This window comes from Strigops habroptila, chromosome Z (genome assembly GCF_004027225.2).
Source record: "Strigops habroptila isolate Jane chromosome Z, bStrHab1.2.pri, whole genome shotgun sequence".
NCBI classification, from domain to species: domain Eukaryota; kingdom Metazoa; phylum Chordata; class Aves; order Psittaciformes; family Psittacidae; genus Strigops; species Strigops habroptila.
In genome coordinates this window covers 71,361,151-71,375,116 of record NC_044302.2, presented here as the reverse complement: position 1 = coordinate 71,375,116, position 13,966 = coordinate 71,361,151, and the positions used below count along the sequence as shown (strand labels likewise).

At 35.4% G+C, this 13,966-nt stretch overlaps 1 protein-coding gene across 50 annotated transcripts in view; it reads right to left on the bottom strand.

Annotated features, from left to right (window-relative positions):
* PTPRD (protein tyrosine phosphatase receptor type D) overlaps window positions 1-13,966 on the bottom strand; it is a 1,245,299-nt gene that overhangs the window by 57,476 nt on the left and 1,173,857 nt on the right. For all 50 annotated transcript variants that reach the window (XM_030512143.1, XM_030512142.1, XM_030512141.1 and 47 more), the window contains one exon: window positions 8,100-8,223. In XM_030512143.1, the coding sequence (XP_030368003.1) occupies window positions 8,100-8,223 (124 nt within the window). The remainder of the gene's footprint in view (window positions 1-8,099; window positions 8,224-13,966) is intronic.

Below are 13,966 nucleotides of genomic sequence, written 5' to 3'. Positions count from 1 at the left end.
ATTGTGGATATTGGAATTAATGACTTTTAGAAAATAAAACTGCTCGGCACAATGCCATATTTTCTTCCTTTATCAAGATAATAAAAACATTCTTGCACAAAACAGATGAGAAAGAAAAATGAAGCCAACAGGAGAAATCTATACCAACTGGGTATTACTACCAAAGGAACTGCGAAAGCTAGTAAGAAATGTTTTCTGCATAAATTAGAATTATATTATGATGCTTAGTATCTTACTTTGAAGCATATGTTATAAATAAAAGCCTGAGGAAAAAAATGAAAAAGAAAAACAACACTTTGTAAAGTGGTTAAACTATCTTCTGGGAAAGCTGGCCTCTAGAGCTGATACTGCACAAATTCAGCATGAAAATTAAGCCTGAGAAGTATTGCTAACTGGGTACTAAAGAACGATCTTTATAAATCTTAGCAGCCACTCCCAGTACCTGATATAAAAAAATCCAGAATGTCTGTGATTGTAAATACTCTTTTTACTAACTTGCATCAAATTTATTGATAAATCATATTCAAACAAATAAATTCTAAATTAAAAACATTTTTTTAAAATTAGAATGAATAAAAGCTTTCAGATTACATATTCCTTGATCACAGATGCAAGTAAGAAAGAATTATGATTAACAATTACTGATATTTGTAAAGAAGATTTCTTCCCAGCTAGGTTGAAGTGGAAATTTCCACCCTATTTCTGCACTCACCTTTATCAAGAGAACGTAAAAAATCCCGTATGTTCTTCAGCCAGAAAAATCCTTTTACAAGGCAACTCAGCCTCAGTGGCACATTAAAAAGGATATGGCTGGGACATGGACAGGAAAGTCCATTTACCACAGGACCTGAGCAACTGTCAGTGACTTAACTAATGCAGTTTTGGGACAAACTAGGTGCTGCTCCAACACTTTGCACTGCAAGACTTTCATCAAGGGTTTATCTCTAGCAGAATACAGTGCTGTATAGGGTTATATCTCCACTGAGATCAAGAGAACAACAGGATTCAGAATGCTCAGCTATACTGTCTCTTTCACCCACAGTATCCATTAGGTGTTTTCTTTGTTCTCCATTCTCACAGTCCCTTCAAGTATCATACCCATTTCTCACACCTCCTCTCTTCATCACTGTTCTCATATATGACCTCAGTTTCACATTCTGTTCCCAAATCCTTTTGTATTCTGTAATACCATTTTCGCACTTTCACTTTCTATCTCACACTTTGCCACACCAGCTTTGCTTTATCAGATGTGTTCCACAACCCATAAACTTAAAGTCCTGTAGCGAAGGTGCTTTACCACAAAAGGCCTAATGAAGCGTATGCACTTTAAAAATAACGCATAGAAAACCTGAACACCAAGCAGAAATAACTGTCAAAGGCAAATAAATCTAATATTTAAATGTCACTTTCTGAAATGACTTTTCTGGTCTTTTTTGGTCTTTCCTCATTCTGAGCTGAGAAAGGTGAAAAATTTTCTGTCAAGTCTAATAGTGAAAAAACAATTTGACTACAGTTTGACTGTAGAACAATGAAATCCTACAAACCCTTGCTGGCTGCCACAGCTCGAAGGAAACATATCCATAAACATAGCAGCAATTGCCATCATTACTTAAATTTGGGTTTAATAGTTAAGAGAAGTCAACATATAAAAACATGGGTCAAGAAGAGGACAAGCAACCAAATCTTGCCTTCAGTAATATTGATATGAACCTTAGCTAAGTCTATTGGCATCAGTGGAGTTTATTGCAGATTTAGGGTAGCATACCTGAAGTGTAAATTTAGGATAATCCATGCAGTGTAACCTGACTTTCACAAATTTCATGAAGGCAGAGACACAGTTCCTGCACAAAAAGTCAGCTAAAGACTAAGCTTCCAGGTCATAATTGTACTATAACTATTTTCGAGTAGCCTTTTCAACTATGGTGATGAATGACCAGAGTCTGCAATCTCCTTATTCTGTCAGACAGAATTGAGTACAATGGAGGAAGAATCAGATGAGTTGTTGAGCATAAAAGACATCCTATTTTCAAATATCTCAAGGGAATAAAGCAGTCCAGATTTTACAGGGCAAGAGTGAACGAGCAATGAAACAAAACTGACCAATGCCACAATTAAAGAGCAAAAAATTAAAAATATTAGCTCTATAGCTCCTGATACAGTGAGATGGATTTATGAACTGAGATGACAGTACAGTTTGCTGCAACACAGACTCAGATCCACAAGGCTAATAATGCAGACCACAAAATTATTCATTTGATTTCCTGAATACAGTTATAATCTTAAACAGCTTTAGACTTCACAGTTTATTCACAAACTGAAATCAAATTATGAAATTATTTCAAGCCTTTACAAAGGCTAAGCACTGAATAGCCTTTCTATTTAAAACAAATTAAACCATAAACTTTTATTTCTGTGGTGCTTCCCTAAGAAATGTGCTATTAATCATAAAAAGTGTGTGAAGTAATACGATTAAACTCAGTCACGCTTGTAAACAAGTTAGAAAAAAGCAATGATGAACTCAAAATGCTGATGAAGCTGTACTATTGGTTTAAATCAATGACTGATGTTTTCAACTACGTCAGAGCAAAAATAAGCTAAAGCAGCTACTAGATGCCAGTAACAACTATTTATGTGGAAGTTTCTGTAACATAAAATCTATGTAGTTAAGGAGATTATCAAGTTCAAATGGTCTAAGACAAATCTGTACGGTAAGAACTCAGTGAAAAATGAAGCAGCACAAGACCAATGAACATACTGTAGTAATGAACATTGGTAAAATGAAAACTTTTTACAAAGATTGAGGAAAATTCACTACATATCATCTTAACGAGGTAAGGTAAGAAGGAAAAAAAATGACAGAAAAAGAAAACCTACAGATTGCTGGATTGTGGATGGACTATTAGGACTAGCAGAGTCTGGTGAAGAGGGAAATTATAAAAGATGGAGCCTCAAAATGAAATGTGGAATTGTAGAGAATTATGGAAAGAAGGCAATGTCAAAAAGGGGTGGAAGATGTTGAAATAAACAGGACAAAGAAAGGGATTGCGTAGTGGTCAAAAGAGAAATATTTAAAAGGAAAGGAAAGAAAAAGTGAGAAAAATCCAAAGTGAGATGTACGGACAGCAACTAAGAACTAGGAGATGTAGAAAATCTGCAGGCAAGAGGAGAAACTAGGAAGGTGAGCAGCAGAAGAACAGACTGGGAACCAGAAAGAGCTCTGTTAAGAAAAAGAAAGAAGCTTGGATTGTTCTGTTGTGTCTTGTTTTGGAAGCTGGACCACATTAAGAAAGTGTACAGAATGAAAGTAAACAGATTGTTCAGTGTAGTATCTCAAAGACACAGGTAACAGCATTGTGTCAGCACACTGGCCGCAATACACTGAGATAGCAGTATCTTGCATTATAGTGCAAAGCAGATATCAAAATCCAGCATGAAATCATCATACTGTGATTACATCATCTGCAGCTGTCTGAAACTCGATTTAGTGATTCTCCAACTCTTTAAGACTGAGTAACACCAAAGTTAACTATTAAAGCAATATTTTTTTGATAGAATTATTAATTTATATCTCTAAATTATGCACTAATGGGGGTTGCAGGTGCCTCTAATATGAAATGAAATTATTTCTGGTTTGATAATTCCTGCAAAAACCAGTTTCAATATAAGTATGCACAGTAAATTATGACATGCCAAATCTTCATTACCTGTTTAAGAAAAAAGCCACTGGACTTTTTGCCGAATCTTTCCTCAATGGACAGTGTAGATATGTATACAGGAAAAAGTCAGAATTGTTCTGAGCTGATTTTAAGGGTATCAGGAATTACACGATTCTTGTTGTTAAGTTAAAACAGCAAAATTATTACATCCCTAAACATGAGCCGGCACTGTGTGTTTGCAGCCTAGAAAGCCAACTGTATGCTGGGCTGCATCCAAAGGTGCATGACCAGCAGGTCAAGGGAGGTGATTCTTCCCCTCTACTCTGCTCTCATGAGACCCCACCTGCAGTACTGTGTCCAGCTCTGGGGCCCCAACACAAGAAGGACATGGACCTGCCTGAGCGAGTCCAGCGGAGGGCCATGAAGATGATCAGAGAGGACTGAAGCACCTCTCCTACGAAGACAGGCTAAGAGATTTGGGCTTGTCCAGCCTGGAGAGGAGAAGGCTCTGGGGAGACCTCAGGGCAGCCTTCCAGCACCTAAAGGGGGCCTACAATAAATCTGTACAAGAGCCTGCAGTGACAGGACAAGGCAGAATGGCTTTACGCTGAAAGAGGGGAGATATAGATTAGACATTAGGAAGAAATTCGTCACTATGAGGGTGGTGAGACACTGGCACAGGTTGCCCAGAGAACCTGTGGCTGCCCCATCCCTGGAAGTGTTCAAGTCCAGGTTGGAAGGGGCTTTGAGCAACCTGATCTAGTGGGAGGTGTCCCTGCCCGTGGCAGCGTGGTTGGAACTGTATGATCTTTAAGGTCCCTTCCAACTATAACCATTCTATTGTTCTGTGATTCTATGAACTTGTCTCTACATTGCTATTGAAACTACTACCATTAACTCTACCCCAGGAAGTCTACTTCACAGAGACTTCTACCCCATGAAATTTACTTCACTGGTCTTTCTCTACCCTATTACCTCATCACTGAAATACTTTTGTTGTTTTTAAGGCACTCGAGGCTTGCAGCAAGGAGGGATATGCAATCATTCTAAGTCTGTATACATATATATATACATATATATACATATATATACATAACGTTAGTACAATACAACAAAAATGCACTGAGAGTCTGTGACTCTTCAGTAGACGTTCAAGAATTTATATTGACCTGACCACTTTCTAAATCTAAAGACAATGGCCTACATATTTGATGATAATTTACTGAGAACTGTCAATCAGATAAATACGAATATCAGTTTCTTACCTTTTTCTTTCTTGATCATTTATATTACAGTCACGGACTTCTAGAGGTAGCAGCATTTTAAAGCCACTAAATTTCCCATCAGACAAAAATTACACTGCTGAAATATATGGATTTTTTCTTTTTTTTAATCACTAGCATTATGCAAAGCCATGTCACATAAGACAGACTTTTAATCTTGGATGTCTCCTAAAAGAACTGGCAAGACTTTTTAAACAGCAGAACATTTAATAATTTTTTTCCCTTCTTACAGGTTTAAGATCACAGGACTACCTGTTTTAACTTGACCTATTTCTCTTTTAATTGGTAAATTCTGCCCTCAAATCCATTTAGATACATATAATAAGTTTCACTACATTATAACATTCTGTCATTATCATGTAGAATTCTAAGTGTCCTTCTCAGACACATCCAAACACAGCACAACATGAGCAATGAGATTTCAAGAACACGGGAACAAAATTTTGCAAAGTAATATTTTCTTTCAGGTGGAAATTAAAATTACCACAACCAATCTGAATTTTCCTTTCAAAGGGACACCTAATGTAATAAAATTTATAAGAATGGTGAGTTCAATAATATAAAAAACTATTTATTGCAAAGTCAACAATTACGTCGTGGAACTCCATGCTGTGGAACTCCAGCCAAGAATATAGCTGGGATTCAAAACCACCTTGCATAGTAACATAGGTAAAGGAGATTTTTGTAAAAACAATATTCAAAATATTGATTTTTCTGGTAGCATGAAAACAAATGCAGCTGTCAACAAATTAAAATGCTAGGCAGACTGCATATTTTCATTGTAGAAATATTGACTTAAAACTTGAAAGAGAAGCAGTTATTACCAAATGCTAAGACCAATGTATAAAGCTTATGAAGGTACACGCAGAGAATTTCAGAAACACAATAATACAAAATCCCAGGGGTAAAAAAACTTAAAAGCATAATTAAATACTAATTTATTACTGTTTTCAAATCAAATTATCATTGCTTAAAAAGGCGTTTAGTATTTGATTTACGTTGCTTTTTTCACCATAAACTGAAGACTGAGAAAATACTTAAAATTATGCAAACCACCAAATTGGTCAAAATCTCATTTGTGGTTTTACATCTGACACTGTTATTTCAAAAGGCTATAGTATTTTTATTTGTTTAGGGTCACTGACTATTATAGGGTTAGAAATTTTAGCCTAATTGTTGTATTTCTTACTTTAAAAAAGGAATCAAACATTACAGTTTAACTGTATGTCGTCTCTGCTCCTTAAAATACTCAGTCCTTTCCTCCAGTACAATGTAGATTTTTTCCCACATTTTTACTACCTATTATTTAAAGAACTAGTCTAATGTACTGTGCAATTTGATACTTTTAATTATTATGATTTTATGTTTTTTGTTTTCTGTTTTGTCTCTTCTCTTCGCGTTTTCTTTCAGGGAACCAAATTTCATGGGTCATTTACACGAAGGGGAACTTGGAAGAACTTTTTAAGCCCAGATGTCTGACCTACAAATTAAAAAATAAATTTATTTGCAATTACATTTTTTCCTTCCCTTCTCCCCCTCCCACTACACAACTCTTTTTCCAAACAAAATTCTGTGAACATATGGAGTCTTCTGTCAAATGGACTTATTTCTGAGTTAAATATTTTGTTCCAAATAACTTTACATGATAATTCAGAATGGCTGCCCCATTGCTGTTCCTGGCTTTTCCTGACTATGTACTTCTCTAGACCAGGGACAAGGAAAAGGATATTTTTATTGAATTACATCATATATAATGCTAATAAAAATACAATCTCTTCAGTGTTGAGATAGGTGGTTCTACTATACAGCTATATTCTTCTACAAGGCAACGTGAAAAAATATGCGATGTTACATAAAATCTTGTCAGAACTGCTCTGTGAACCTCAGAGGAGGAACAAACATAAGCTGATAAGCACATTCTTCAAGCCAATCATTTAAATTTTCTAAAACATTTGAGAAGCTCTTATCTGTGATATCAAAGCCCATGGTATGCAGCTGCAACAAATAAGGGAGGATTCAGTCATTGGGATTGCTTTTTTCTTCACCAAGCAGCTAATATTTAAATGGATTCACCTATAAATATTGTCTTAGTATCCAGTTTCTTCAGGTTTGGAGTAGCCAAAGATAAGAACCTGTTCATAACTGTAAATTAAAACACCTTACAGTTTAACTTGTAGGACTGAAATAATTATGACCTTGAATACAGTTCCCTACATCTTATGCATCATATGCAAGCCCTTTCAGAGTTACTACAGGCAAATTGTATTTTCATTCAAATTGTTTCACCTAAATTTATAATTGATTATATCCTGGCCATCATTAATACCTGACTGTCAACAAAATCTGTCTTCATCCCAGGAAGTAGGTCAATGGTAAGGCAGAACTGGTAAAAAAATCAAATCCTCTAAGTGAAAACCAAATGCTTCCCATTGCTTTAGCACTTGATAAAGAGATACAGTTCCCAGGGTTGATCAACTTGGCCAGTTTTCTTAAGTTAAAACTCTAAAACATTCAAGATTTTGAAAAGCTTTTGGGGAAAAAAAAAAAAAGGGGAAAAATGATATATATAATAAAGAGCTCTTATTATACCCCTCTGCCATTCTTTTGACAGTGAAATATTGAGGTTCCAACAATGCATGTGGGCATTTGTTTAAAAACTCTTGTTTAACATTCAGATTGTAAATGGAAATGAAAAAAAAAAGGAAATTTTAACAGAGGATTCTCAAACTTCTCCTTGAGAACATAAAAACTGAACTGATTTTCCCCTTCCTCCCTCTCCCCCCCGCCTTAGGATTTGGCAAATGAAACTGAATAACTGGATATACTGAAAATGTCACTGATTGGCCAAAACCTTAATTCATGCATGGTTACTGCTATATTTGTTTTGTAGAATTAGTATAAGTAAACAGCAATAATAATTTACTTTAGATAACACGTTGGCATACACAGAGAGACCTGATGCATTCAGTGCTATATGTGATTCTGTGTTAATTTTAGTGCATTTTCATAATTTACTACCAAGAATACACATCAGAAAAGAATTGTCATTATAGGAATTTACCGGAAGTAACACTTCTTTTTAGTACTATGCAAAGATATCGGAGATAAAATTATACCAGATTTTAAGATTTAATTAGTTTAAATTCAAAGGTCTCCTTACCTTCTATTGCTGAGAGTAGAACACGAGAATGGTCATATGCAATTACATTCGCGTATCTATTCTTTGGTTTGTTTACTTCCAGGTTAGAGTGTTCCCATGTGAACTGCTGACCAGGATCAATAGACTTCAAAAGAGAAAGAGAAGAAAAGCTAGGACTACATACTTGTATTTATAATCATTACAAACCATATGCTCCCATAGTTTACAGAATCACAAAATCATTAGGGTTGGAAGGGAACTCTGTAGATCATCCAGTCCAACCTCACTGCCAAGGCAGGGCCACCTAGAGCAGGTTACACAGGAACACAGGTGGGTTTTGAATGTCTCCAGAGAGGGAGACTCCACAAGCCCCCTGGGCAGCCTGTTCAGTGCTCTGCCCTGATGTAACCTAATGTAACGGAGTTCTTCCTCACATACAGTTTACTCTGGAAATATTATGCTTTTGAAAGAAAACTATGACTTCAAGACACATTGTAACATATTAGAACATATTATATAAAGCATTTTGTATTTATGCATCTGAAATTTCCATCAGAAATTTAAACCATAAGCTTTTCAAATCCAAGGCTTTCTCTTCAGAAAGGCAAGGGTATTCTATCCATATTTTTATCTTTTCACTTAGTTTGGGTTCTAGCATAACAGAGAATGAAAAAAAAAATGTCAGAAATCTCAAAAACACTGGGATGAAGAGGAATAAATATTTTTGTCTTTCTCTATTACCAAGCACACATGTTCAAACAATTCAGTGCCCTGTTTACTAAATAAACTTCGAACGTTCCTGAAGTTTTCCAGAAGAAAAATAATATTGTTTCTGTTCTTTCATTTTGATGCTAGGCCAATACATGATACCAGTGTTGCTCAGGGAATGAACTGCGTATCATCTAGGGACAACATAAAGAGACTTGATTTTTATTTCCTTGAGTCATAAATAAGAAAGAAATTCAGGCATATTTGAAATTTTAATGATCTCTTATTTATACACATAACTGTACAGCCCAAGAAGCACTGTTTATTCCCTGCTTCTTTCATGTTCCAGGATGGAGACACTGAAGCTTGTCTCACACTCCTTCATCCTTCATCAATAGGAAGACTCCAGGCTCTACTACTTACTTTTACCTCTATGGTTGAGGTATACATACAGCTGGGTAAATATAAAATATGCAACAGACAGCACCTGCTTATGCTGGCTATAGTAGCACCTGTATGAAAGGTCATCTCATACTGAGAAGTCACAGTTAACCATGTAATGTTTTACTTTTCCTTTCTGTAACATTACAGTTCTCAAAACTATTCCGTCAATGCTTACGTACAAGTGTGGCTTGCAGCTCTCTGTGCCAGGTTGCCGTAAATTATAAAAAAAATCCTAATGACACAGATAAATCTAGATGGGCCACTTCACTAACACTATGTTCACTTTCCATGAGTAGACCAGGAAAAAAGCACATGTGGGAAGCTCCATACTGTCACTACAGCATCAAGCCACCATTTTTATATCGCTTATGCCGACTCTTCCCAGCCTTAAACCAGCTGCGAGTCCATTTTATGTTAATGGAAATGAAACATGAAAATTTTACTTGTGGTTTGGATATGATCCACTTGAGTTCTATCGCTATGTGTGTTACTAACAGTTCAGGAGATGTTCTTGAATGGTTTGCAGATCTGAATGAATCTGATTTCATTTCCACATAATTTTTGCACCAAAAATTGATTTAAAAGACCTATCCCAGTATTTGGGGTTACAGACCTAGCAATTTGTGAAACAATGCTTAACATATATTAGTATGCTAATAGTATTAATATCTTACTATTATTAAGCTAGTATCTTAATAGACTAGTTATTAAGAATTTTAAAAAACTGTTGATGGCTTTTTTTCAGCCTTGTTGTATTTTGTTTACATATATAGGAACAACAAGCTATCACCCAGTTGGTATTCTGCCACTTGCAAAGCAGACATCACTTCTGTGCTGTACTTAAGCATAAACATAGCAACCTGATCCTTCCAATATTAGGACTTGGTCCTTCTCCAACCAAAACATTGCTTTTTCTGACTCAACAGTGACATTCCTATTTATCGATAAAGCAAATGATAAAATGTGACTCTGTAAAATTTTCATTCCATTTTCTTACAATTTAGCTGCAGTATGGTAATGTTTTCCCATCCTCTGAGATAGATGGCAGATAGAATTTTGAAGCAGGTGAGCACTGCTTCACTTAAACACACAAATATATATTGTTATCTTCACTGCTAAGTGCTATTTATTTCACCTAAGGTGAAGAGAAATAGTTTGACCACATTTCCATCAGCCCTGGGAAGAGAAGAGTCATATATGGTATACTTAAGACATGTAATATACCTCTTTATAAGCTGACCAGTATTTCATCTACATCATATGACTTGAAAAGCAATCAAAGTTACATGATGACTTTTCTCAGCAAGAATCTCCCTTTTTTTCCTTTTGAGTGAATGCAGGTGAATAAGGTAACTTGTGCAGGATGTCTGCAGGTCAAGTCTCCAGTATTTTAGAAGGTATTATTTAATATGGGTTTAACCCAGAATTCTAGCAATAGTTTAGAAGATAAACATAGTAATTTCAAAACAAACAGAAGATGCTTTCAATACATTCATGCATTCTATACTGTCTGTGATGACCTAGTCAGATTTTTTTTTTGAGAGCCATATATGCAATGCTAGCTAACAAATAGCTTACTGCTCCAGAATGAAGCAACACTGCTCTGCATTGTTCTAGATATATCACTGAAGGATACATTCTGCCTGATCTTTTAGGTGTTAACCTAAAGTGCCCAAATATTCTGGAAATTACTTCACAGTATATATGTTACATACACTTTATCTTCACACTTGACAAGAAAAACGAAAAAGAAAGAGAATAAACTGTCTGGCTAACATGCTGCTAGTTTTTAGTCTGGACTGCAGGACTTGGGCTTTACTCTATCAAAAAACCCCAAAAGGATATACAAAAATTAAAAAAAACCTGCATAAATTACCTATTTGTAATTACAACTACTTGCAAACATAAAGTTTAATGTGTATTTTTGCATATACAGTTGCACTTATAAAATTATGGTCTAAGTATTCTCTCTCAAAATGCGTAAGGTTCTTACTCATTTTGAGAAAGAGCTTCAGCTCTATATTATACCCATTTTCAATGTGAATTTATAATTATTAAGAATATTTTACATCTAAATCTTAGCTTCAATTGTTCTGTATTATTCTTCCCCTTTTCAGGCCTTAATATTGAGACGATGTAAAGCTGCTTTTGAATATCGAGAAAAGAAAAAATCAAACAGCAGCTTTCTCTGTCAGTTATTTGTAGAATTAGATGAGGATATGTTCATAACAGCAGAATACTATATTCCCCATTCACTTCTTTGTATGATGTATAGCCAGATGGTGTATTTCAGTGATTAATATTTAGGCCCGCCTGCAGACATAGTTAACATAAATTATGTCAAAACCAGGCAAATGGACTGAACTTTAATCTTTCCTATTTTTCTCACCAATCTGAAGCACTCTGTGGCCTTACTATCCTCCCACAAAGCACTGTTTTGTCAAAAGAAAGTTAATCTATATTTCCTCAGACTTAATAGCCACACTGGAACAAAGCGTAGAGTGGTATTGGCAGACACATTTCAGAAGTGTGAAAGACCAATAACTCATGAATAACAAGTCTGTACTAACAGTTTTAATGAGTGCTTTAATGGTTTAATGGATGGCACTTTAATAGGATTTCTAGTATATTCATTCTGAAAGCTTGCCTTCAAAAAAGCTGTTATTAACAAAGAACTGGATTTCTTCATAGCGTAACCGTGCAGTATGGGTGCTTTGTGCAAAAGAAATAAATATATCTATAACACTGCTATTACCCACCCATGCTTTGACTAATCTTTCAGCTATTGTGTTCTACATGGTTGGCTGCTGAAAAAAAGTCTGATCTGTTACTGGGAAGAGACTTGAGCAATATTTATTAGTACAATGCCCCATCCATAAGATAGTACTCTGACTATGAATCATGGTAACCAAAATGTGTTTTCAGAAGAATTTCTAACAATCCCCCTTCAGTAAACTCTGTACCTGCTCATTGTGAAGCTTTCCTTCAAGCTACTTAAACAAGAGGCAAATGTTTCCTGCTGTGATCCTGAGTCTTCCAGGAAAATATCCTGGTATAGTACCAAGGAAGGGAAGTGTATGACAAAATGTGACCTTTCCTAACATATGCTTGCCTCTCCTGGAACAGTGCTCTGCTAAGGGTCACTATGCCAGCAAAGTAAGAGCCAGCAGGTTTGAGTCTCTGTGTGTCACAGGCATTCTTTGTTACTACGTAGGTTTCATAAGCCCAGAAGGGGAAGGGAGCATGTCCATTAAAGAATTTCCCAGCACCATAGGTGCTGTGTTTGGGGCTCAAATTAAATCATCAAAAAGCACTGGGTCCCAGAGAAACCTAAGATGAGGTACAGAAAGAAGAATGAAAAATACCAATTTGAGACGATGTCAATGCAAATAGATTCTGCACAACTGGAGAAAATAGTCAGCCACCCATAAGAATGATCAATTTGAACTTCTTTTACCAATGTCAGTGATTGTGAGGAGAATCTCATATCATAGCTGATTAATCTATAATAGGATGCTATTGTATTATGCAAGAAACCTGCTAAAAGAATGAGATTTACATACTGCATTACCAAAACATGAATGCTACATGCATGAATATTAATACATGACCATGGCAACTTGTCAGCTGGAGTTTTCTTATTAAGGCACAGTTTTTTACATCAAAGTTTAAAGGCTGCCATCCTCAAGAGATGGGGACAAACCCATATTATTTGCATGACTAAATCTTTGGAACTAAAATATAAGTTTATATCCTGGTCCTAAAAGAAGTTAAAAGCTTACAGGTGAGACATTTCCTGCTGACTCTTGAAGGAAGGTGACCGAACTGCTCAAGAGTAGCTAGAAATACAACTAAGGCTTTTGCTAAACTCCTCTCAAGAACAAAGATATTTCCTCTACGGTATCAAGCTAATATTCCAATGACCAAATGAGATCCTGTAAAACCTGGTTCCAATGAAATCAGAAAAGCTATATATGCATATAACTAAGGCATACTTGAGGAAAATAAACATTATTTGAAAACATTTTTGAAGGACAGTCTCTGTTACATAAAAAGCTTTAGCAAACCTAACTTTTAGAGAACCAGTCTTACTGTTTTGTATTTCTTCAATTCCAGTCCTAAATGTAATCTATTTATTCCCTATCGGCAATTAAAATTCTTTGTCCATGATATCATAAGAAGTTGTGGTGGAAATAATATTGCGTAGGAAACAGAGGATTACATTCATCTTCAGGTAGGAAATGAATAATAACACCTGAGTAATGAAAAATCTTGCTTAGCTTAAGTATTTTGTGATTAAAGCATCCCACTGGTTTTTGCTTTGTTTTGTTTTTTTTTGTTTAATATAGTACATGAAATACAGCAGCTCTTACACAGCAAATTTTGTAATTGTGTCATATAGGACACTAGTGTTGCTTTAAATTTTCAAGGTATTTTTAAAGCACTGTAAACATTTTCTTTTTAACAAAGGAGTAAAGAACTGAAATTCTTCACTGATTCCTCCATTTTCCCTCAAAGCCCCTCTAAAAATATTACGAATGAATCTTTCTAAAAAGCACCCATAAAACTCAGTTTTACCTATAATGACCTACACAGTCTGTCCTTGAATAATTTTTCTTGCTATAAAAAGTGGACAATTTTTCTCTTCCTACACATATCATGGTTTTCAGTTGGGCAAAATAAAACTAACATTTATTACAGCGTTTGACTATTTAAACTGTCTTTGTGGAATTCCT